Below are 24,520 nucleotides of genomic sequence, written 5' to 3' on the forward strand. Positions count from 1 at the left end.
TACAGCACTTACAGCACTTACAGCTGATCCAGAATGCAGTGGCACAGCTTCTAAGTGGGTCCAGGAAGTATGAGCATATAATTCTTATTTTGGCGGCCATTCATTGGCTTCCAGTTATTTTATTGATTTTAAAATCTTACTGTTAATGTATACATGTATTGATTCACAAAATATTTAATAAATAAAATCTTCAAATTTGGTATGATTATAATTTTTTTAAACACAACTACAGTGATCTAACATATTCTATCTTGTTATACTGACACATATTTCTCACAAATTCATGAAATGAGTAAAAATGCCTTGTCAAATTTAGTGTAAGTATTTATTGCTTTTTTCCCTGAAAGAAGTATTTGGGCTGAGAAAGAAATAAGTGACTTGTTAAGATGCTGTCTTCTTTACTCGACAGCACTGACTGCTCATCGGTGACTTTATTACATGAACCAAGCATGCATGGCACATTATGGCCACAGGGGGGCACTCTAGTCCTACAAATACAATATCACATCCTTTACTCCCCATTAAAGCAACTGACTTTAGTTCTGCTGCAGCAAACAGTAGGACAAGACATTTTAATACAAATACTTATTAAACACACATGGTGCACTGGCTTATACGTCAACCCACATTCAAAACAATACACCAGTAAATTCAGCAAAGACTCTGACGTGAAAGTTGTGACATTTAATGAGTTTGTGGCTAAAGCTGGCTGTGTCTATGTGGAAAAAAATATATAATAAAAATGGATTTGCATCAACACATGATCACACAACAGAGAAAGCTTACATTTTCCACAAACAGTGAAAGAATTTATATTGGTTCTGTTCTGAGAGTTATCTACTAGCATCGCAGCAATTTTTTTAATTAAGGCAAACCACTTTAGCAGAGTTGTTGCAACTGAAATAAGTCATTTTTAAAGTTTATGATCATGTAAAATATTACAGTATTATACCTTTGTATATTTTCAACAATGGAAGTGTGGAAACAGTGAACACAGTGTAAAACGCAACAACACCAGTAACAATACAGAAACATTAAATAAAATGAGACACATGTCCATGAGTCTTTTGTCCAGTTGCATGCTGGGAGGCCTCCCTACATACCTACTGTACCACATACTGCACACAAACTACTGATATTAGGCTAGCTACAATATTTGTCCTCCTCCACCAACTTCATTTAATCCAAATTTAGAAAAACACTTTGGTCAAACTCTAAAATTAAAACAAAGAGTTTTAGACGGCTGGAATTACAAAATGTGCATTGAATGAACAATATTTTCAGTGTATCAGCCAAAATTGGTTTTTCTTTTTTTTTTTTCTTTTTAGCACATAAACATTTTTGATGAGGATCCCTTAAATTTGGTTATTAAAGAACAGTGTCCGGGACATTGTCTTGGGACATTTTACAGTGTGAAAATCTATTTTTCAGCGCTCTCTGGAGGACAAACTATGTCATGGAGACACTGGTTTCTAAATGACCTGAAACATATCTTTCTGTACTGCAGTTTCTTGACATTTTTTCCCCTGCAGGCTACACTTCCTCAGTGGAGGTGCTGGACAGACGGCGAGGCTTGGAGGGAGACTCTTCGAAAACGTCGTCCTCCATGCCTTCTTCTATGGGCTTCATTTTTGAGGAGGTTTTGGTGCTAGGTGATTTTTCTAAAAAAAAAACACCAAAAAAACAACAGTATTACAGTTGATTCTATTCAATGTTTTTAACACATAAAGAGTTAAAGTCCTCTTTATTGTATGCACACAGGGATGAAAAAAATGCATCATCCCAGCTCAACAACCAATACAAGTAGTCACATGTCACAAACAACACAAACCTCCCTCCATGTAGCAAACAGTCCAAACTAGAGGGAGTTATTATCACAATCACATACACACACATACACCCCCGGACCCCAGCACATGGATGAGTGGATGAACAGATACTGTGAGACCAGAAAACATCCTGTCAATGTGTTTCCATTAACACATTGCTGCATTAAAACTCTAAGAGCTCTTGTGCAGAATAGAAATGGAGCTGCTCCTCTGCACTAAAAGCATTTTGAAGAGCAATGCTCCACTACAGGTGCTTTTAGTCTGTACCCAGGCAGCAACAGATGCAAATATTTGGTTTTTAGAGAGAGTCTCCTCCTAATGCATGTGTTGCATTCACTCTATTCTGGAGAAAATGAATGAGTGATGTCACTTGGGTTCAACAAATATGTGTTGTTGAAGGAAGCGATGGATATTTTTAGATAAAAGCTGTTAAGCTGAAGTTTTACTTTAAAATGAGTGCTGTTGTGCAAATACTTCCCTTGGTTCAGATTTTCTACTTAATATTGTCAGAATAAAAACCTTTTTAGAGGCAGCTCTTTCAGTATAAGTCTGTACTGAGATGCTGTATCAGTAAAATCACACATCAGATCAAATGTGACAAACAGTAAGATCAATGGCTATCCACTGACATAATGTAAATTAGTATTGTTTAAAGGTCCCCCTTAAAGCTGGGGGACTCACAAGAGACTGATTACAAAAAGAATGTTTAAAATCTGTGCGATGGTGACTGAGAGATCTTCAGTCTTCGGATGCATTCAGACCAATTTTTAGCTCTAATGAGGCCAGTCAGTGCAGTGGTGCAGTGGGGCTGCTAAAACTAAAGGCTCTGGAAAAAAAAAACCTAGGGTCATCTGCCAAAAAAGTTGAACCTAGCTGCAACTTTTGCTAACCAAGCCTAAGCAAACCTAACCTTGTGTCCTCCTCCGTGTATTTTGATGGTTCCTCATTAAAAAGAGTGAGAGAGAAACGTTGCGACCATGAAGTGCAACATGCTAACCACGGGTACCCGCAGTCCTCAGAGGTTTACTTTTTGTCATATCTCTCAGGTGCTTTATTCTATTATTCAAATATTTCATGAGTTTGTCAATCAATTTGTTCCGAATGACTTCATATCATTGTTTTCTGTTCTGTTTTAATTAGTGCTTTTTAAAAATACAAAGGTATTGTTCTGGGGGACCCCAGTCAAAAGCATCCAATGTCGCCTATGCAGTTTTAATAGATGGAACTATTTATAGAGGTCATGTTTGCCATGGTTCCCTATTTAAAGTATCACTCATTATCAGCGGGGTAGGGGCAATTTGTATTAAAGAAAAGCATATATGTGAAATATGTTGGTAGGATGAGGGTTAATGATTGTGATGTTGATTTGTTCTATATATTTTAACTTTTTTTGGCCAGATTGCCAAGACATTTGTTATTGACATGGTCTCCAGAGGATGATTTGTAATAGTTTTTACAAACCTTTGACCTTCAGAAATTTTCCACCACATCAACACTTTAAAAAGCTGTTGTCGCACACTTGTAGCCACTGTGTGAAAAAATATATTTGAATAATTTACCAACGTTTTGACATGACAGTCTTCTTCAGGGTTATCAATACTGTTTTCTTTCACACCTATACTTTCATCGTGGTCAGCGTCTCTCAGCATCTAAAAAGCTGTTGACAGTTACTGTGGGTATTTATGGTCCTCAAGTCTTAGTATTTTAGTCACTGCCATACCTTTCCACATCTGCAGGTCAGAATTTTCATTTCAACACAAAGCATGTCAAAACATAATGGAGTGCAATAAACATTTCCCATTTTGGACACTCAACAAATTTTCCCTGTGAGCCTCTACTGGTCCAAAATTTCAGCGTTGCACATAAGTTAGATGTATGCAGCTGGTGATATTTGGTTTTGTTTTGCGCAGATGTATGTTCTGTTATTTGGCTATTTTATTTTGTAGATAAATGTTATATGTTGTTATTTTATGTACATGTCTTGTCTTTGTACCTGTATGTTCAATAAAAATATTTAGATGTCATAATTAGATGCAACAAAATGTAAATGAACATGTTTGATTTTAATGATATAATTGATTTTAATAATTCTAACAATAATTCAAACCAATGTATCAGTCTAATGAAATTAAGCAATGATTAAGCAGTAATAGCAGATGTTAAAATACCACACAGGTTCAAAGCACACCTTAAGAGCAGGCAGAATATGGAGCTTTCCAGGTTAAATCCTGATTGGTTTAAAGTAGTAATGATTTGGTTACACAGTGACTTGAGAAGAGAATCAGGACAGATGTTTGGGATGTGGTAGAGGTGGTGGTTGGGGGAGGGCTGAGATAAAAGAGGTGGTCTTACAGCCCTGTCAGGGAATGGTTGAATCTGAGGAGTCCCAGCTGGAGGAGCAACAGGAGGAACACATCAGAGAAAAGCTGACATAATTTTTTAGAAAAGCATGCAACCGGTCAGGAAACAAACTGCTTCCACTGTGTAATATCAAATAATTCCATGTATGTTTTGACATTAAAAAAAAAATCACAAAAACCTGATGTCCCATTCTCAATGCTGTTGCAGCAGTTCACATCAAGGCAAAAACAGAGATGGTGTGTCTTTTACTCATTCATTATTGTTAAGAGGATTAAATAAAACATAATAAAATAATAATAAAATCACGTGAGCTGTGGTTTTGTACACTAATGTTATTATGCTGTGATTTAAATTTGGTGCATCTGCATCTAATTACAGTAAAGGTAATGTGTGGAGCAAAAACTAGCCTAGATGTGTCAGTCTGTTCATAATATAGTATTTTAAAAGGTAAATCATTCCTGCTGGTCTAATACATGTTGTAGTGTTGTTGTGACTATCAGCAGATTATTTATAGCACATTCAAAACATATTATATTTTAGCAGCAAGACCTAGCATTTGCAACAGTAATGCTTAGTAACTGTATAAAACAGCAATTCTAAACAAAAATCTGTTAAATGTTTAAAGATTAAGACAAAAATATATTTTGTGAGGTGTAAACGTGCTTCAGCAGGTATCAATATTCATCTTGATTTGGCATATATATATATATATATATATATATATATGTATTTATTTAGTCAATGGATATAACCATACACTCTTTATGATGAGATAGCAGTCAATAGTCTGACTGTTAATAAGAGGAAACGTTAATGTGTGGGTATGCAGGTGTACTTAAGCACCTCTGACTACTTATTACTGTGGTGATAATTGCTCTGGTGTATTTTTCTGCCACTTTAACAGAGCTGTTGACAAGCTGACATATTCAAGTGTTAGCAGGACAGAGGACACAGGACATATTACTACCACTAAATATCAGATATTTCATATTTAGCCTTATTTAGATTAGCAGCCACACATTTCTCCCTTCTCTATTTCTCTTTTTAGCGTCGTCAGGTTAGGCTATCCCATTGTTGCTAACTTTGGAGCTAACCTCTTCACTTTTCCAGCAGTTGGGGAAATAACAGACATGACTTTTCATGGTCTTGACAAGCTGCAGCATTTATTAACTGACACACTGTAGTCTGTACTGTACATTTACTGTCAGACTGACAACTTACTGCTAACCTTTTCCTCTACTCCGCGAGCATTCACTGTCACTTTTCTGACGCTTGCTCTCTTGCTTAACCACTCACTTGTTTACGCTCTTCCCTATTCCTTAAAAGAAGTTACGCTACCTGCAGTTTCTCAGGCAACGACACAGACGTTGACTCACGTTTCTGTTCTCCTAATCGCTATTGATTTCCGAATGAATGGATATTTGGCATTATTGTTGGCATTTGAAAAAATATTTTTTGGCCTGGCGGGGGTTCTTGTTGGCCTGGCGGCCCGCCAGGCCTGTACTATTATAGGGGAAACACTGTTACCAGACACTAGAGAAAATATTTTTGTGATGAAGAATAGGAAAGGGTGTCATTACATTGTCAAGCAAGCAATATATTTTAATTTACACCTTGTGCATATTACAACTTAGTAATGGTAATGTTTATATAGTAAGGATGGGTGCTGCTTTTGTTGGAAGCTGTCTTTTAGGAACATACAGTGCTGCTTGAAAGTTTGTTAACCCTTTAGAATTATCTGTATTTCCGCATAGATATAACCTAAAATGTGATCAGATATTTACAGAAGTCCTAAAACTAGACACAGTGAACCCAATTAAACAAATGAGACAAAAAAATAATTTTTTTCATCTTTTTCATTTATTTATTGAGGAAAATTATCCAATCTTACACATTTGTGTGAGGCAAAAGTATGTTAACACTTGCTTTCAGTAACTGGTGTGACCCCCTTTTGCAGCAATAACTTCAATCAAACGTTTCCAGTAATTGTTTTATCAACCCTGCACATCAGCTTGGAGGAATTTTAGCCCATTTGTCCTTACGTAACAGTCTCAACTCAGGGATGTTGTGGACTTCTTTGCATGAACTACATGCTTCAGGTCCTTCCACAGCACTTCTATAGGATTAAGGTCAGGACTTCGACTCAGCCATTCCAAAACATTATCTTTCTTCTGCTTTAACCATTCTTTGGTAGAACGACTTGTCGTTTAGTGTCGTTGTCTTACTGCATGACCCACTTTCTGTTGAACTTCAGTTCACAGTCAGATACCTTGACATTTTCCTGTAGAATTCGCTGGTACAACTCAGAACTCATAGCTCCATCAATGATTGCAAGCTGTCCTAGTTCAGAGGCAGCAAAGCAGCCCAAACCATGATACTAGCACCACCATGTTTCACAGATAGGGTAAGGTTCTTATACTGGAATGCAGTGTTTGCTCATCGCCAAACAGAACGCTTCTCATTCAAGCCAAAAAGTTTGATTTTGGTCTCATGCATCCACAGAACATTGTTCCAATCACCTTCTGGCTTATCCATGTGGTCTTGAGCGAACCGGAGACGGCAGCAATGTTCTGATTGTGATTTGATTTGATTTGATTTATTGAACAGGACAGTGTGCAGTATTAAGCATAAATGATGCACTGCACCAGAGTTAGCTTGAAGCTAATTTGCATCTGTAGTAGTCTTGGAGAGAAGTGGCTTTTTTCCTTGCAACTCTGCCATGCACACCATTCAATGTTCTCCCGAAGATGGACTCATTAACATCGACTGTAGTCACTGCAAGAGAGACCTTTAGTTTCCAAGACGTTACCCTGGGGTCCGTCGTGGCCTCCTGGACTATTACACGCCTGCTCTTGGTGTGATCTTTGTTGTTCAACCACTCCTGGGGAGGGTAACAATGGTGTTGGATGTCTTCAATTTGTATATGATCTGCCTGGCAGCCGACTGGTCCAAACTCTTCACAAATGGTCTTGTAACCCTTTCCAGCTTGGTGAACATCAACAACTCTTCTTCTAAGCTCCTCAGAAATCTCCTTTGTTTGAGCCATGACACACTTCCACAAACCTGTGTTGTGAAGCTCATAGTTTAACAATGAAGACCCAGATTTCTCTTCTTTAAATAGGGCAGGGCCTCCCAGACTCACACTTGATTGTCATTCCATTGATTGAAACACCCATTTGTAATTTCCCCTTTCAAATGAATTGATAATCTTAGGGGTTCACATACTTTTGCCACGCACAAATATGTAATGTTGGATCATTTTCCTCAATAAATAAATGAACAAGTGTAAAGTTTTTGTCTCATTTGTTAACTGATGTCTCTTTATCTAGTTTTAGGACTTGAGTGGAAATCTGATCATGTTTTAGGTCACATTTGTGCAGAAATAGAGCAAATTCTAAAGGGTTCACAAACTTTCAAGCAGCACTGTATGTTCTGAGAGACTGTCCCAATGCTTATGTGTCAGTATGGATCCTACAACGTTATCTAATATTATTATCATAGCTTGTATCATTAATTTTACTGACACTACACTTTAAAGAGCCCCTCCACACATGTATTGAGTCATATATAAATACTTGAAACAATAATGTGTGTCTGATGTGGTTTTTCCACAAAAAAAGTGTAATTACCACGTTAAAATCCATAAAATGACATCTATTCTTTCTTCGTCATTAAAAATTCCAGAATCTATGAATATGCAAGTATATTTCCGTTCAGAAGTGTAAATGTTGGAAATAAGATGCCTCCTATCTCACTGTAAAGTCCATTCTCAGTGTTTGTGCACTGGAGGCTTCAAGTTTCCATATCACACTTGTGTAAGTTGCATACTGGACCAGGGTTAGCTTCCAAACTAGTTGTGATGTCACAAATCCTGCTTGTAGGTCCACCCCTTAAAATCAGTGTATGATATGAAAACAAACTCTGCACATACATCATTCTGCACAGTGAAGCTCAAACATTCAACTGTAGGAACAAGAAGAAAAACATATTTTTCAGTGGAGGGGGACTTTACGACTAGATCTGATTGTATGATTAAGAACACATCTAATAGGTTTCTTTGAGGTTTGGACTGCTAGAGTCATTGGGATTAGAGCAGGGACATTGACTTATGGAGTAATCTGCCATAAACTTGGTGCCCTCCTGTAAGCTAGAAACACATTGCAACACCTTGCTGGATGATCATGTGACTTACGGATAGAGGAGCCAGCAGATCCTCCTCGTAGGATCTGGTTCAGTACATCATCAGTGTCACTGGTACTGGCCATGCTGTTCCTCATCTGCATCATAGACAGCTGAGAGCACAGGCTGGGTTGGCGGTCCATCTTCTTCACTGCCTGTGACACATCAACCACCATCATCACCACCACAATTATTACTGTTACCACTATCATCCAGTGTGATGTTTTTGCTTTAATGCTTACAGTGTCTGTGTTTACAAAGCATAATGTGACAGACAGCAGATCTTGACCCACCTTGTCACTGAGTGTGGGGTCATTGAGAGAGTAGAGTTTGTTGGTGATGTCTTTGCCAATGAGGTACCTGAACACCTCATTGAGGAATGTATCTGACTCCAGGAAGTAGGTGAGCCTCTCTCGAGACCAACACAGAAACTTACAGTTCTCCTCTGCCATGATGGTCACCTGTTCATCAAATCAAATAAAAAGCCACCTCACATCTGTTTTAAATGATTGTTCTCTTCATGAAACAGAATGAGCAGGAAGTGAAAGTTTTAATCCATTATTCATTTCACCACTGCAACCATTAAGGCTATGTGGAGATGAGAAGAGCACATTAGTCATAAGAAGAAGTATTAAGAATTTATTATTGTTAAGACAATGACGGCACAGAGTTTCATCCGTTCTTTTATCTACATCATGTGTGACTTGTACTTACCTGGAACTTCTCTCCTCTGTTCATCGCAGTGGACCTGAACTCTGGAGAGTCTATAAATGAATTGGTGTAGATGTTGTGGAGGAAATGGCCTCGGTATGACACCTTCATCCTGTCAAACAGAAATATTAAAGTCAAAATGAATCCATTTTAAGTCATTTTAAAGGAACAGTTTGTCAGCCTGATTAGCCAAATTACAAAACACTCCTATGTGTCGTTCTGGAGTCACATGGTCAAACCACGTATTTAGTCATTTAATTTGGACTTGTTTGAACCATATTTCAAGTTTGATTTTAAAAATGCTGTATTTAGTGCAGTTACCTATTGATAATACAGTCGCCATGGCAACTATCCTTGTTTTTTGTGGAGGTATTGAGTGAGTTTAACAAAGTGACTTAAAGGAGGGGGTGCCATTACATGTACAATTTAAAGTATCCATGTCCATGTTCATGCACTGTTTAAAACTTTCCAAACCACATTAATGATATCTCTGCAGGACATCACAGTGGTGATAATGATTGGGTGCTTATAGAGTACTGTATGTGTTTGTTTATAGAGTCAGTCTATTAGCTTTAATATGGAAACTCCAGTTTGGGACCAACTTGTGAGGCAGCAGCTGAGGTTTGAGATAGGGGTGCAACAGATCACAAAACTCACGGTTCAGATCACATCACGGATTTGAGTCACAGATCGGATCATTTTTCAGATCAGCAAAAAAAATAGAATAAAATTTTTAAAAAACTTTGCTTTCCATATATTCTGTAAAACACTTACAGCAAGGAACTTTTGCCCATGGTCTTAAATGAAAACAACATTCAAGATGTCCAATGTTTAAATAAAATCTTAAAATATATAAAATATTTAATGCTCAATTGTTAAATTAAATTGCAATATGAGGCATTGAGAGAATCATCGCATGCATGCAAGTAAAACTGAACTATTTCAGCAACCTTTTCAACTTGTTTCTTAAAAGTCAAATTTGAATCTAAAACAATTTCTAAGATATTTAAAGTTATCAATAACTTTTCTCTGTTTACCAGTGCATAAGAGGATGTCAACAATTCCATAACATACAACACTGCTTCATCTACATACATTTTTGTTTGAATTTCAGGACAAGCTAAAGGCATGTCATTTATACAGACCCTAAAGCAGTGGTAGGCAAAAGCAGCCTGTGGGCCAGATCCAGCCCTCCAGCAAAAATATTAAGCCTCCTGATGACAACTGAAGTTTTAACTTTCATAGTTTACACCAAAACCTTTACACAGTTTTTCACAGATATACTGTAGATGAACAGCGCATGTTGCTGTAATTTAATCTACTTAACCTACCACAAGACATTTTAACTTGTGAACTCTAACACTGTTTTAATTCCACTACTTTAGCCTGTTGGACCAGAACGGATCAGTTCTTCACAAACACAAATACATGGTAGTTGAATAGAAAATTGCCTTTTTTTTTAGCACAAATGAAGCAGGCTACTGTTTTTTATTGTGAGTGAATTACCAGTAAAGTACGTCTCAAGTCTCAAAGTGCAACACAGATTATATATTTGCATATATGGTCATTTTTGGCCAAATGAGTATTAAAATAAGTTGTTAGCGCTTACTTACTGATGGGAAACATGACATTTGCCCTTCAATACAACCCTAAACACTGTTATAAATCTATTTTATTCTTAAATTAATCGAAACAAATAAACAAAAAATACAGGCCTGCATTTTCACCGAGCTGGTTCACGGCCCACCAAGAAAAAAATTTGATTAAGTTCTTCGGTGCGCAGTAAAGGGCCTAATATGGAACCTGGCTAGAGCCGGGCTAGCTGTTTCCACCTGTTTAATGTTAAGCTAAGCTAACCACCAGCCAGTATGAGTGAGTCTATCCTTCATATGTGGTGGACAACACAAACAGGACAATATCAAATTCTTACTAATAAACGAATAACAGTTGCAATCATCCTGTTACATCATTCCAACCACACAGAGCAACTTTCACATAGTAGTTGCTAGTACAGCACATACTTTCCTTTGAGGAGAATACTGAGGCGTTCATCCACAGAGGTCTTGTCCTCAGCAGCGTAGGCCTGGCCCTTCTTCAGCGTCTGGATGGTGCAGAACTGGCCCGTGAGCCTCTGAAACAGAGCCTCCTGCACATGAAGGGGCTCAAACATCCGCTTGTAGACCGACCTCAGCTCCCTGTCAATCTTAATCTGACAAAGCAGACAGGCAATCTTAACTCATCCTTCTTATGAAAAGCTATCATTCAAGTAAAAAGAAAACTTCAACAATGCAGATGAAAGCACATACTGTTGGTGAATTGGTTAAGGAGCACTGACTGAGGAGGATGGGTCTCCTGTCTCATTATGAAAAGTCCTGGTCTGATTCTGTCAGCTTGCTGGAGGACCCTTACACTAAACCCCCCAGTGACACCCATGGATTTGATCAAACTTGCATCTCATTACCATAAAGCAGGACCAAACCCAGGGGGATATACTGCCTCGATTCACAGACAATGAGAAAAACTCAACCCTAAACCTCTGCATAAATAAACACGCTGTTCCCCCAAACGCCTGAAGCCAGTATTTCAATTAAGTGAAACACTGGAATGGCCTGAATGTAAAGCGACTGTGAGAATGTGAATAAGGGTAAGCTGATACAGAACTCACCGGCCTGCGCTTGTACAGGAGGAAGAACAAGTGCATGAAGTTGACCACCAGGAAGACCAAATTCCAAACCATCACATCCAGGTTACATCTGTACAACGCTGCCCACACAATGAAGAGACCACATCCTGTAAGGGGTCAAGACAAAACAGAACACAGTGGTTAGAGGAGGGTTATGTCAAAGTCTACTTAAATATCCTCTCATACAGACATAATCATGTACAGTTACTGTGGTTGTAATGTCAAGACATTCATTCATTGTACAACCATGCTGTTTTGTTTTTAAGAAACATATTAGTTGCAGAGCGGTGTGGAACTTTTAAAGCGGACGTATCATTCATATTTTTAGGTCCTTACTTTTAATCTGTTGATATACTGAAATATCTTTACAGTTAAAAACTCCTTATTTATCTTATACTGGTCCTTTATGCAGCCACTCAGTTCAGCCTCTGTCTGAAACAGGCCGTTTTAGCTCCTGTCAGTTCCTAAATCTAGAAGACAATCAAAACAACGCACGGTATTGTATTGAGCTATGGTTGCATGGAACTCATTTCCAGCTCAGATTACTAAAGCACCCAATAAAGCAAGCTTCAAAAAACAAGTGAAGCAACACCTAACATCCCTACACCTGTAATCATATTTTGTAATTTTTTTATTATTTTATTTTTTTATGTATATGAATATGTTTTAAGATTCACTTTGTGTGTATGTTCAGTGCTTATACATTTTGTGTATATTAATATATGTAAGTGGAAATGAGTAAGAATATGCATAGTAATATGTTTATGAGAAAGAAAGTGGTTTGTTATACTTCTCTGATTTTATTGTCATTCGGTTGTTGTGTCTGTAAGTGTCTTATTGTTGTCATGCTTTTTGTTTTGTGTGGACACCAGGAAGAGTAGCCAATGTTCTGCATCAGCTAACGGGGAACCTAATAAATATATATTAAATATAAATAATAAGTGGCGTGACACACAGCTGGAATATACAACCATTTGTAGTGCTTCATGCAATAAAATATATAAAGGATATATATATATATATATATATATATATATCCTATATATATAATGTATGTATATATGTGTGTGTGTGTCTGCGTGCACACGTGTGTTAAATAAAATATAACAATGTATGACATCCGTACATTCTTGTTATATCATAAATATTATTACGTTGTGATTTGAATTAAAAGTAAATATATAAGTTTCCATGAACATTGTTATGCTCATCTGTCAGAGATCATAAACTACAGCGGTAGGCTGTAACAAAACAACGGACAGATGATGCAGCTGTGCCGCATGTTATATTTCGAGGATGTCTCATTTTGTTAAATCCCTGTTGCCTCGACTCCTCTCTCCTCGTGTCTCTTCCTTGCCTCCTCCGCTCGCATCTCAGGTGGGAGGGAAGATGTGAGGAGAGGAGGCGAGGAAAGGAATGGAGGATGTACAAACTGAGAAATGAGAAGAGGGGCTTATGTCATCACAAGGAGGAAGTAGAGGTAACATTGCAAACTAAACAGAAAATCACATCACAAAAAGCATGATATGTCCACTTTAAATCAACAAAATATTAAATGATTAAAGGCTTTAGCGTTTTCTAGTTTGGTAGTGTGGAGAAGCCCTTGAAACAGCATTTAGATTGTTTCAGTCAACATGTGTACAGTTTATGATGCATTTCACACCGTGATAAATGCCCATCTGGTTCCTTTGGTTCCAAAATCTTTGTTATAAAATTAGTTTAGTTGAATGTCTCCCTTTTGCTGATAGTGTCTCAAACTAAATTTGTATTGATTCTTTTTCAGTGAAGTGGTTTTATTTTATTGTATAGCCTTTTAATATGTACTCTTTGGTGTGAAATATAGACCGTATTTCTCCAATTCTTTTGACACATCTTGATGATTTCTCAGTAATTTACACATTTTCATGTAAAGTCACAATTACGTTAATATATTTCTCTCCTTGCTTCTGAGGGAAGAAGACGTTCACATCTGAAAATGACTTCATCTTTGTTCACCTTGAAATGTAAATAAGCTCTGCTTTTGCAGGTTTGGGCTGAAGGCCCTGTTGCTATGACAAGATAAGTCAGCTCTGAAAAACTGAAAAATCCAGGCTTGTGTTGAATCATCAACAACAGAGACTCAACAGGTCTCCCTGTCCTAATATAGACAATACACATAACTAAAAACGTGGATAACCAAAAGAGAAAACTAAAGACTTACATGCAAAGAATGCAATAAAACAAAACAAAATAAAAATAGCATGTAACTGGATGTTACAGTGTTTCGAAGCTGGCATGGAGCTGTTGTCAAAGCAACAAGGCCCTAAGATTAAACATGCAAAAACCTTTCAAAGTCATTTTAAATTGTGAATGTCTTCTTTTCTTAAAGACAATGAGAGAAATATATTAATATAACTGCAACTTCATATTAAAATGTGTATGGAGATGTGTAAAGAATTATCACTATTTATTTTTCACATATTAAAAGGCTGTAGAATAAAATAAAACCAGTGCACTGAAAAAAACCCCAATATAAATTTAGTTGGAGACATTATAAGCATGAGGGAGACTTTCAACTAAAAGTTTCTGATTGCTCTCAGAGCAGTGGAACCAGTTGGAATTTATAATTAATCTACATGAAATGCATCATAAGTCTAATCTGCATACATGTGGACTGAAACAACCAATTCAGTTTTATTTTATTTGAATAACCTTCATAACTTTCATAAAATGTATGCTTCAGTTATTTAACACAGACTGATATCTTCTGTAAATTCTTTTTTCCAACATGCTGTTTCAAAGCCTTCTCCTCACTACCAAAGTGAAATAAAATTCTGACGGGAAAATGTATTTATTAAATATTTCCGTGGCTTTAAAGTTACATACTTCCTTTCAACTGACATTAACACACTTCAATCTAAGAAAACAGATGGTTTTCTTAAAAACAGAACAGTGTGGCTGTTTGAGGCTGATGTTGCAGGGTCACTAAGACAAGATTAACTGCTGTAACTCCACACTCTTCCCTCTCTTCCTCTTTCCTTTTTATTTTCTCTGTAAAGCCCAGCTGAGACGTCCCTGTGCTAAAGGGCAATATAAATAAATGGCTCTCTTGAAATTACAACCACATTTCCCATGAATCCTGCTGCTTCCTGTCTCCTCTCTCCTTCCAAGTTGAAGATAAACATGTTGGAAGTGCTTTTTCCATTGTCAGAAGCTTTTATGGCCTCTGCTTTGATGAAGAGTGTGAGCATGAAAAGCTTTTCAACAAAATCCCAAACTTCCAAATGTCGAAAACTAAATCCTCAACAATCCTATGGTAGTGGGACACAGGACACTTTTGATAGCGTAAAGATACACATGAAGAGGCTGTGATAAATTTAGCATCCTCTAATATCCCCAGCTGTATTATCACAGAAGGAATGCCATCAGCAAGGGGGGCTGACCTGTCATCAGGAAGACGCGTAGCAGGATCATGTGCAGGTTCAAGGTGGTGGGGATGACCAGGCCCAGCAGCAGGGACAGGTTCCCCAGGTGGAAGAGTAGGTGGTGGGCCTGCTCCCACTCCTGGCAGGAGGTGGCATTGGGCTCCACCGTCAGGAGTCCCGGAGTGGCTGATGGGAAGGGGGGGTAGCGTGGTGAAGAGGAGGGGGGGCAGCTCTGGGGTAGAAGACATCCTGCAGCAAGGTCACCTTGAAGTGCAGGGCAGAGATGGACAAAAGCTGACTGGATGATGATGAATCGCTTAGCGCTGAAAAATGTAATGTTCTGCTCACAGTGGATCTCAGCTTGTGTTGAAACTATTCTTTGGAAGAAAGTGATATATTGTTGATTATAATCTTCCTTAGTGCCCAAAGTCAAAAGTTTTCAAGCTGCATTAAATTATTTTTTGTCCATTTGGGGCAGCAGAACAATTTGTAGGCACAACATATTATCACATTATAAAGTTTATATGACTAACATATTTAATGACAGTTGCTCCAAATCCAGCAGACACTGAGCAACATTAGCATTCTGTCATTTGGAGTCATGCTGCTCATTATTAAGGTCTTAATGACATGGCGTGAACATAGCATTTGCATGTCAGCTGTTTTGCAGGGCAGGTAGTGTACTGTGGGTTTATCAGGGCAGACCCAAAACAACAAGCTAAATAAGGCTCAAATGCTCTTGATGAGCTCTACTATTGTTATTATTTTTAAAAATGATACATAAAACAAAGTTGCCTTTTGGCCTTTCTAGTTTTTAACCTTTCATCCTTAACCATTAAATGGATTTTGTAAAAAATTTTTGAAAAACATTTGTAAAAAAAATTTAAAAAATATATTGATTAGTGCAGCTGTAAGGAGTCTCCCTGCCAAATATATATACATCTGCTGTGCTCTGGAAAAAGCCCCAATTCCCAGTCTGGGACTAAAAATAACTAAAAGTCTCTTTCTGTGGAAAAAAAAGATAATTGCAATAAAAAGAAAACCCCAGGGGATGAAGAATAACCTCATGGAAGATTCCCAAATGCAAACTCTGTTTGTTTTAAAGTACAAAACCTCACCAATACATTTATTTTCATTGATTTTATACCTGAATATGTTGTCTTTACTGTCTGCAAAAGCAGAATTTAGACTTTGGATTAAATATTATATTGTCTAAGAACAGTTATGTCACATCAAATCCTGATACATCTCACTACAGGCCTACACACTCCTGTATAAACATTTGTCTCTATCTGTTCCAATCAAAAATTAATTGAAGTACATGTGCACACACAGAATAACATTCAACATTTCTCAGAGAAAAATACACATTTTTACTTTCCAATCATAAATTTCAGGATCTCTTCCCGCTGCCTCAGGATCAGCTGCTGTGTTTTTTCTGGCTCAGGCTGATGTGCTCAGGCACCGGGGGGCTCTGGTGTAAAAATAGATGTGGGGACACATGCAGACTCTGCACAGTGGAATTTCTCTCACCTACAACTTTCTAACTGCTCTTTAAAGTACCGACAAAAAAAAAGGCTTCTACTCACCGATTCAGCAGCAGCCGGTGAAATGAGAGCAGCAGAGAAGGAGTGAGTTGTGTGAGACACCGCAGGCAGTGAGCTGAGACTGCAGGCTGGACCTTCAATCAGGGGGCTGCACAATGTGTGTCGCACATTCCACACAGCTGACAGGGAGAGACTAAAATGGACAAGAAGCGGAGAGAGCGGTGCAGCTGCAGTGACTGGACGCTCCGACAGGGAGAGACAGAGCACATGACTCCGTTATCCTGTATGAAAGCAGTGACCAATCTGTCCGTTTAAACACCCACAAGATCTGTAAGGCTTTCTTTTGTTTGGAGTTTTTCATTTGCATTGGAATAAAGATTGGTAAATTCCCTTCAAATAGCCTACTTTAGGATTCATCATAACCTACAGTATATCTTCCCATTTAGCAAAATGTACTGACTGTGTTTTAACACACTGTAGCTCTGTTGAAACTTGAATAAAATTGCATTTTAATTTGCAATTGCAAAAACATTTTGAAGCTGTGCTGAAAATTGATTTATTAATTAATTGAATTAAACAATTTCAAAGTCAATCTATTTGGACTTACTGGAAACATTTTTACTTTTTCAAAATATATTTTTGATTATTTTGTAAGCCTTTATTTTGTAACCTCACAGTATATTTTACATATTTATATATAATTCATATTCAATATATTGTAACATATATTTGGTGATTTAATGTATGTATTGTATATGTATGTATATATTTTAATTTACATTATTTTAACAAAATAATTTTAACTCAATATATCCACCGATAAAGACCATGAAATATAGCTGAAAGCTACATCATGCTGAAGTTACAGTATATTGTATTCTGCTCTAGCCTGTACTGTTATGTTATCTGCACTGATGTCAGGGGAATGACATCACACACAGATGTGACAATATGTGGTTACTTACAGACAAGCCACAACAGAAAAATCCACACAGTCAATCATTTATTTTTACATTACAATACAGACATTAGGGGTGTGCTCCAATACAAATACAAAGCAGAAATAGTGGGTTTTATACAAATATTTGTTTCGTACAAATATTTAAAAAAATACTTGTTGGGGGGTGTTCCCCAGAGATAAAGCTGAGCTACTGACACAAGCAAAGTGCTCCCAAGGGACTCTCCATCACCTGTTGTCCCCCCTCTCCTTTCCACAAAGTTAGGTTGTAAAAAATAGGCAATAAATGAAAAGTGCAAAGCAATAATTGCCTTTGAAGTTCCTCCCTACACATTACATGCTGTGCTGTCTCTGTGTTATGGGTGTATAAATAGGAAGAGGTCTGTTTACAATAAGGGGATGAGTAAAGTTTTAGCTCAGTAGTCAGCACAGTCTTCTATGATCTGAGAGACTCCAGTTCCAGACCCGGTGTGGGGACCTCCTTCATAAGTTTATTTATGAACACTTATTGTAACACTTAAATTTTCTAAAATTAAAAGTGTCATAAAACAAAAACAGGATTTTTAGGCCTCTTTCCACTTTTATTCAAATACAAATACAGATACAAATAATTTTGCTGCCTCAACAAATACAGATACAAATACGAATACTGGACTCGCATTCCATATAGACATCCACATTTACACAATGATACACTGACAATAGGCACTGATCTAATCTGTCAGTATTATACATTACATTATCTTAAACAGTTAAACAGCAGATGTATTGATTTCACTTTATAATTTCATAATGTAATTATAAATCTAAGTAAGTCATTGCTTTTATTAGAAATAGCATGAATTCATGCTTTTCAAAAAAATGTCAATCTGCCTTCACTGTAGGTCTAGTTTAACACACACACACACACACACACACACACACACACACACACACACACACACACACACGTTTTAACTCTCTTCATATCCATGAGGTCAGGATGTCTCGAGATGAATTTCAGCTCCTCAGTCAAAGCTTTAAGCATTTTATTAGATTTTACTGTTGTGTGACTGCGTGATGTTTGAGTGGATGTTGGAAATGAGACTTACAGAGGAGGAAAAGGAGACTGAAATCCAAGTGGCAAGACGCCTGTCTGTGTAGTGAAGATCTGTTGAGTTTATGTGATGAACAAGGCTCACTATCAGCTGTAGTATTTGTTTTTTATATGTAATCTTTTAAATTGCCTACAAGATGCTCTTGTGTTAGTGTCCAGTATCCCCTTTAACTTTCAGTAAGGACAAACTATATACAGACTATCATGTTTCAGCTTTTCAGAAAGGCCAACAAAAAACTAAAATTGAGAAGTCAACTACAGACTTGTGTAAACAGCAATGACATTCAAAGAAATTCCCATCTTATAATTATAACATTTCAGGCTAATGGCAAGCTCAACACACTGTCTCTCTTCTAACTGAGGTAACAATTAAATGCTAGAAGATCTGTAGAGCCAAACAGGAAGGAACCAGCAGCTACAAAGTTTACTACAGCTAAACAAGAACGTCTAATACACAGCCAAGAGCAGCTGTTCTATCACTGTACAGTAAACCCAATCACATTTCACTTGGAACAACATTTTTAGTACTGCCCTGATAATGAGACAACACATTATTCAACAAACTACCAGTCTTTTGGAATAGTTCAATATTTTGGGAAATAATGCTTACTCCCTTTCTTTCTGAGAGAGAGACAACAAGATCAGTGTCCATCTCATGTCTGTAAGTTCATGTCATATCAGGATGTAGTTAGCCTAGCTTAGCATAAAGAGGACCAGCATGTAACTCCCAATAGTTCCAGTTCCTGTGTGCCATGAATATATTAAGAGAACGGAAACCAACAGGGTGTTTGTGAACCTCAGAAGAATGTATCCACTGTTTTACAGCTATTCCTTTTCTGTTAGTGTTTCTATCTATTTTGATTGTGGTGGACTACGGATGCAAATTAGCTTCAAGCTAACTCCAGTGCAGTGCATCATTTATGCTTAATACTGCACACTGTCCCGTTCAATAAATCAAATCAATTAGTCATGTATGGGCCAGTATGAGTCTCTTGAGCCTCCAATAGCGAATCACCTCACAGCTCAGCATGTTACTGGACTAAAATGGAGGCCCTGCCTTTTATTTACCTGTTGCCATGGTGAAGAGTAGTATCAGAGCTCCATTGACAATGGCTTTTTTCATTCACCACGCATGTGCTGAACTGACTCTGATCAAATGTTCTGGAATCACAGTTTTATTATTAGACTCACAGTTTGTTCAACCTGTGTTCTGAAATAGACCCCAGGTCATCACAGTGAGGATGTTAGATTTTTGTTACCATCGTACCTGTTCAGACACCAAAAACAAATCCTGCGTTCACAGACTGTATCTGGCAACACGCACTGAAGCTGTGTGTCCCCAAAATATTGAACTGTTCCTTTAAAGCACACATTGGTCCTAAAGGGCGGACTGAGCGGTCAATGTTTTTCAGCATGATTTCTCCATTTCATGCAGCCAGGTGTAAATGACATGCGTACCATGCGACCACATTCTTCAGAAAAGAATCTGTCCAAACATGTTGCTGTCTGTCAGTATGCTACCTTCCTACAGCGTAAGATGTTAACCTAGTTAGCAATGCTCTGTTGTCTCTGTCAGTCACGTGACCCTCATCTTGCACATCACTGCAACTCACCTTGAGAGTCACCCGCATCTCCTCCCTGCACCTGAGAGACATCACATCTGCCGACACGTCCGCCTACTCTGCTGACCCCATTTGCAAATTGACATCAAATCAAATGGAAATAACGAGAACATCAGTGGAAAGCTGCTTACTCTACATGTGCAGATAACAGCCCAACCCAAATGACAACCGTTCCTGTCCGCAGGGCTGCAGCAGTGTATGCCTGTTTGTGTGTGTGTGTTCAGGCAGTCCTTCCTCCCTGCACCGGCACTTGCAGGAAGACATCTGCCTTTTCTAATTCAGTCCCTGGTACGTGACAGTAACTGGGTAAGCGGAGGTCATAGCGGTGCCCGGAGTTGTCGAAAGCCTTGTCGTTAAGAGAGAACAGTTTCTCTGCGATGTCATTGCGCACAACCAGGGCAAAGATCTTGGCTATGTAGCGGTGCTTGGCAAAAAGCAGGTAGAGTTTCTTCCTTCTCCACGCCACGTACCTACAGGGGTTATCAGCTCGAAGCGTGACCTGGTGAGATCCAAACAGAGAGATGAATGATTGCAAAGAGATCATGTTGAAAAGGAACCAAGCAGGAAACAACCAAAGTTAGTGCTGACAGCAGGTAACAGGTGGACACACTATGAAAGTGTAATTAACCTTTAAAGGTGGTCAGATAAAATCTAATTCAGAACAAATATTCCCTTAAAGTTGGTATTTTAATCACCTAGGTCTAATAATTTATCAATCTGACAGTTTTGGTGATAATGATGTTACATGTATGGACCTTTGAGTCATGATCCCTTACTGATGCAGATTTCCTTTGCTGATATAGATATTTGAAATCAGCTTTTAAATAAGCTTTACATAAATATTTTTAAATATTTCACACACAATACTTGTTGGTAGATTATTTCACTGTCAGTTTGAGTTTTTCATGGGATTTATTGACAAGGAGAAGAGTACGCAATGTTGCAAGCGTGCAGTTGACTATGACGTGAATAGACATTTTGAATTATTAATCCCTGAAATGTTTCTGCATGTGCATGTGAGTCTGAGGTAACCTGGAATACGCCCTCCTCTGATGGTCTGAGAGAGTCCCATTCAGGTGAATCCAGGAACTGGAAGGGGTAAATGTAATGCAGGAACTCCCCGTTCACCGTCACACGCACTCTGTAGGAGAATGAATAGAGAACTGACATTATCTGATCCGCTTTGCAACAGGAAACACTGTAACATAAAGTGGTCGACACCATCTCATACAGGACAGAAGAAGAAGAACTGCTGCACCTCTGCCCACACACTAATCACAGCAGGTGTCCTGCCCTCAGCAGCTGTGGGAAACACCTGCTGTGACATCAGTGATGTGGCATGGCTTAAAGGGCAACAGCCTAGATAGCTTCATCCCTTACAGCATAGATTTTATGCTATGTAGTGTGATTAAATGTTGAATAAGGTAACCCTTTCATCAGTGGGCTGTCATTGGGCCTTTTTCACAGCAGATATTAAGACTTGTCATAGCAGCAGAAACAGCAACATGCACAACAGCAGTAATCTAAATGGAATGCACTTATTAATATGATTGATTCCACCTGTGTTTCTCCTGCTGTGACATGTCAAAATGTCTACTGAGAAAAACACTGTTCCGTGTGCAGTTGACTATTTGGAACTGAAAGAACTTTGATAATGTGTGAAGTATTAATTCCCTAATTCGCTGCAAATATCTACCACATCAAATGAACAGAACATACAAACCTCAATCACTCAATCTGATGAGCTCCTGCAGTGACGTTGCCATCTAGTGCTCCATACTGACGGGCTGAAGCAACGGTATATTAATAACAATTTGTACTTTATTGTTTTTTAGTCAATCAGTTAATAAACAGGGCCGGTTTCTACCCGAAGACCACCTGTTTCAGCTAAAGAGCTACAGAGTTACAATCATAGGCGAAGTGATGCTGATGCTGCCCCTAATCAGCTGTATACAAACCAATAATACTGGCATCTATCTGCAATCTGCTCAACTTTAGTGACACTAAATGAAAGCTAAGAAGTAGCAGCCTGTATATTATCTAGCTGCCTGTATGTGTGTGTTGTATACAGACACAACACATAAGGCAATAAGGTGGGGATTGAAAATATGGCAGCCACAGATACATAATTTCACACCCCAATATTTTATTACTGCAATTCCTACTGTATCAGGCTGACTGTGTGATAAATACATACATACATTATTGTATGCATGTGCTCAGTATCCATGATGACATAACATATCAGGCAAGTAAACAGTGACACAATCTGGTGTTTCTGTAAATTTAGAATAGTGACACGAGGAGAGTTCAATTATAGCAAGCCATACACAGAGCCTGCTTTCACTCCAAACATTCATTTAGCAGCTGTTGCATCTTCACCCACACAGGTTATGATAGGGACAAATGTAGGCTATGACAGGGATACTAAATCTAGATGATGATAGGGTGCAATTATGGAGCACTTATGGCGTCATTGTAATGACTAATTATTAACTGTGTATTAAGGTGTTTTAGGTGCATATGGGAGGTAAAATGCTAAAATATGAAGCACCTAAAATCTCAAACGAGGTCTTTATATTCCAAAAAACTGGTAGTTTGGTTTAATAAAACTTAACTTTATGATTTGTTTATTTATATTTCTCAAATCAGGCTCCTTGGTCAATAAGGATTGAATTATTAAACTATTTTTTTTAAATATCAATGACGAACTGAGGAGAATGGCAAAACTCTTTCCGTGTGAAGTTTTGTTTGATCTTTGTTAAACGTTTTAGTTTTAAACTAGACAATGTTCAGATGTGTAAATTAAGAAGCGATCGGGGATGACAGTCACCTGCCAGACAGGAGCACCGACAGCTTATCAATAGCGGTTTTCCCCTCGATAGCGAAACAGTGGTCCTTCTCGATGGTGTGGATGAGTCCGTCACAGCAGTCCACTATTTTCCCAAAATGTGTGAGCGACACTCCGAGCTTCTTAAACATGCAGCCGTAAAGCTCATTGAACTCCTTCTCGAAGGAGACGCTTCTCAGCCTGTAGGCAACATGCAGCGCTTGTCCCAAGCACACCCCGAAGAGCGCGAAAAACCAAAGGAACGTGTCCGTGGTGCACAAGTCCGACCAAGCCCAGATAGCGGAGCAGAAGAAGCCCAGAGTCAGGAAGGTGAACAGGTAGAGAAGTCCATAAAGCCCGCTGCCACCCATGAAGCCGAGGAAGAGGAAGACATTGGCGAGGTGGAACACGGAGCCCTCCGAGCCGTCTCCCCATTTCTCACATAACGGGTAAGCTGCCACCGTCGGCTCCACCGTGAAGTTCATGGCTTCGAAGTCCGGAGGCTCCATCTTTTCTAAAGTGATTAAAACTACCAGCGCATTTCACATAAAGTCACCAGAGTTTCTCGGAAGCCATGAAACGTTCATTAAAAACACCGCAAATACAAGGCGACAGACAGGTAACGCGTCAACCTGGTAGTGACACCTAACTGTGCCAAACCCGCTGTGATAGCCAAGAGCTGACCGGAAATGGTCCCAACAGAAGAAGTCAAATGACTCGGAGATTACTGGATAAAAGCGAAATGTATGGACAGAGGCGTTTGCCAATGTTCAACTACAGCTCAGATCAGATGTATGGAGGACCAAACATGGTACAAACAAGTAAGCAAATTAATCAAGTGAGTCAAATAAGTAGAGCAATAAAACATTTAAAATGTATGTTAATATTTAATGATGTATGAATGAATGAATACATTTTTATATTCATTAAAAATGATCCATCCCACATGGAATAATACAACATAAAAATAACTTCCACCGATTGACATTCATGTTCCAAACAGAAACAAATCATTGCTGCAAACCATACTTTAAAAAATCCTGAAGAAAGAAGATAAAAAGTTATTTGTCACTATGGACGAATTGGTTAAAGTTAAGGCTAAATTATGTGAATTTTTTTTTTTTTATAGATTTAGAAATGTATTTCTCTCATTCTTTGTAGTGTTTATAGATTTTGCCTGCTTATGGTTTAATTAATTATTTGAACACCCCCTTCAACACGTGAACCTTCTGGTTTAAATTTGTTGTTTGATTCATTTCTGACAGGCTTCATCTTGTGTAAATACGTATTTCCATTGAGA

General features: G+C 38.2%; 2 protein-coding genes across 2 annotated transcripts; both read right to left on the reverse strand.

The window, feature by feature from the left end:
- Window positions 1-394: 394 nt before the first annotated feature.
- On the reverse strand, window positions 395-19,846 carry bves (blood vessel epicardial substance). Its single transcript, XM_042424786.1, has 8 exons — window positions 19,837-19,846; window positions 15,186-15,431; window positions 11,746-11,870; window positions 11,102-11,289; window positions 9,084-9,192; window positions 8,663-8,830; window positions 8,383-8,524; window positions 395-1,661 (listed from the first exon to the last, which is right to left on the reverse strand). The coding sequence occupies exons 1-8, from the start codon at window positions 19,844-19,846 to the stop codon at window positions 1,534-1,536; spliced, it is 1,116 nt and encodes a 371-aa protein (XP_042280720.1). The 3' UTR covers window positions 395-1,533.
- On the reverse strand, window positions 18,245-24,129 carry popdc3 (popeye domain containing 3). Its single transcript, XM_042422667.1, has 3 exons — window positions 23,224-24,129; window positions 21,423-21,531; window positions 18,245-20,889 (listed from the first exon to the last, which is right to left on the reverse strand). The coding sequence occupies exons 1-3, from the start codon at window positions 23,727-23,729 to the stop codon at window positions 20,611-20,613; spliced, it is 894 nt and encodes a 297-aa protein (XP_042278601.1). The 5' UTR covers window positions 23,730-24,129; the 3' UTR covers window positions 18,245-20,610.
- Window positions 24,130-24,520: the final 391 nt, after the last annotated feature.

Source organism: Thunnus maccoyii, chromosome 10 (genome assembly GCF_910596095.1).
Source record: "Thunnus maccoyii chromosome 10, fThuMac1.1, whole genome shotgun sequence".
NCBI classification, from domain to species: domain Eukaryota; kingdom Metazoa; phylum Chordata; class Actinopteri; order Scombriformes; family Scombridae; genus Thunnus; species Thunnus maccoyii.

What these genes read in the sequence shown, in the direction of transcription:
- bves (XM_042424786.1), bottom strand. An exon ending in TCCTGTACAAGCGCAGGCCG is followed by an intron (nt 11,290 to 11,745) that starts GTGAGTTCTGTA and finishes CTGCTTTGTCAG; the next exon opens with ATTAAGATTGACAGGGAGCT. An exon ending in AGTATTCTCCTCAAAGGAAA is followed by an intron (nt 9,193 to 11,101) that starts GTATGTGCTGTA and finishes TCTGTTTGACAG; the next exon opens with GATGAAGGTGTCATACCGAG.
- popdc3 (XM_042422667.1), bottom strand. Translation starts at nt 23,729, where the DNA reads ATGGAGCCTCCGGACTTCGAAGCCATGAACTTCACGGTGGAGCCGACG. An exon ending in TCGGTGCTCCTGTCTGGCAG is followed by an intron (nt 21,532 to 23,223) that starts GTGACTGTCATC and finishes ATTCTCCTACAG; the next exon opens with AGTGCGTGTGACGGTGAACG. An exon ending in CAGAGGAGGGCGTATTCCAG is followed by an intron (nt 20,890 to 21,422) that starts GTTACCTCAGAC and finishes GGATCTCACCAG; the next exon opens with GTCACGCTTCGAGCTGATAA.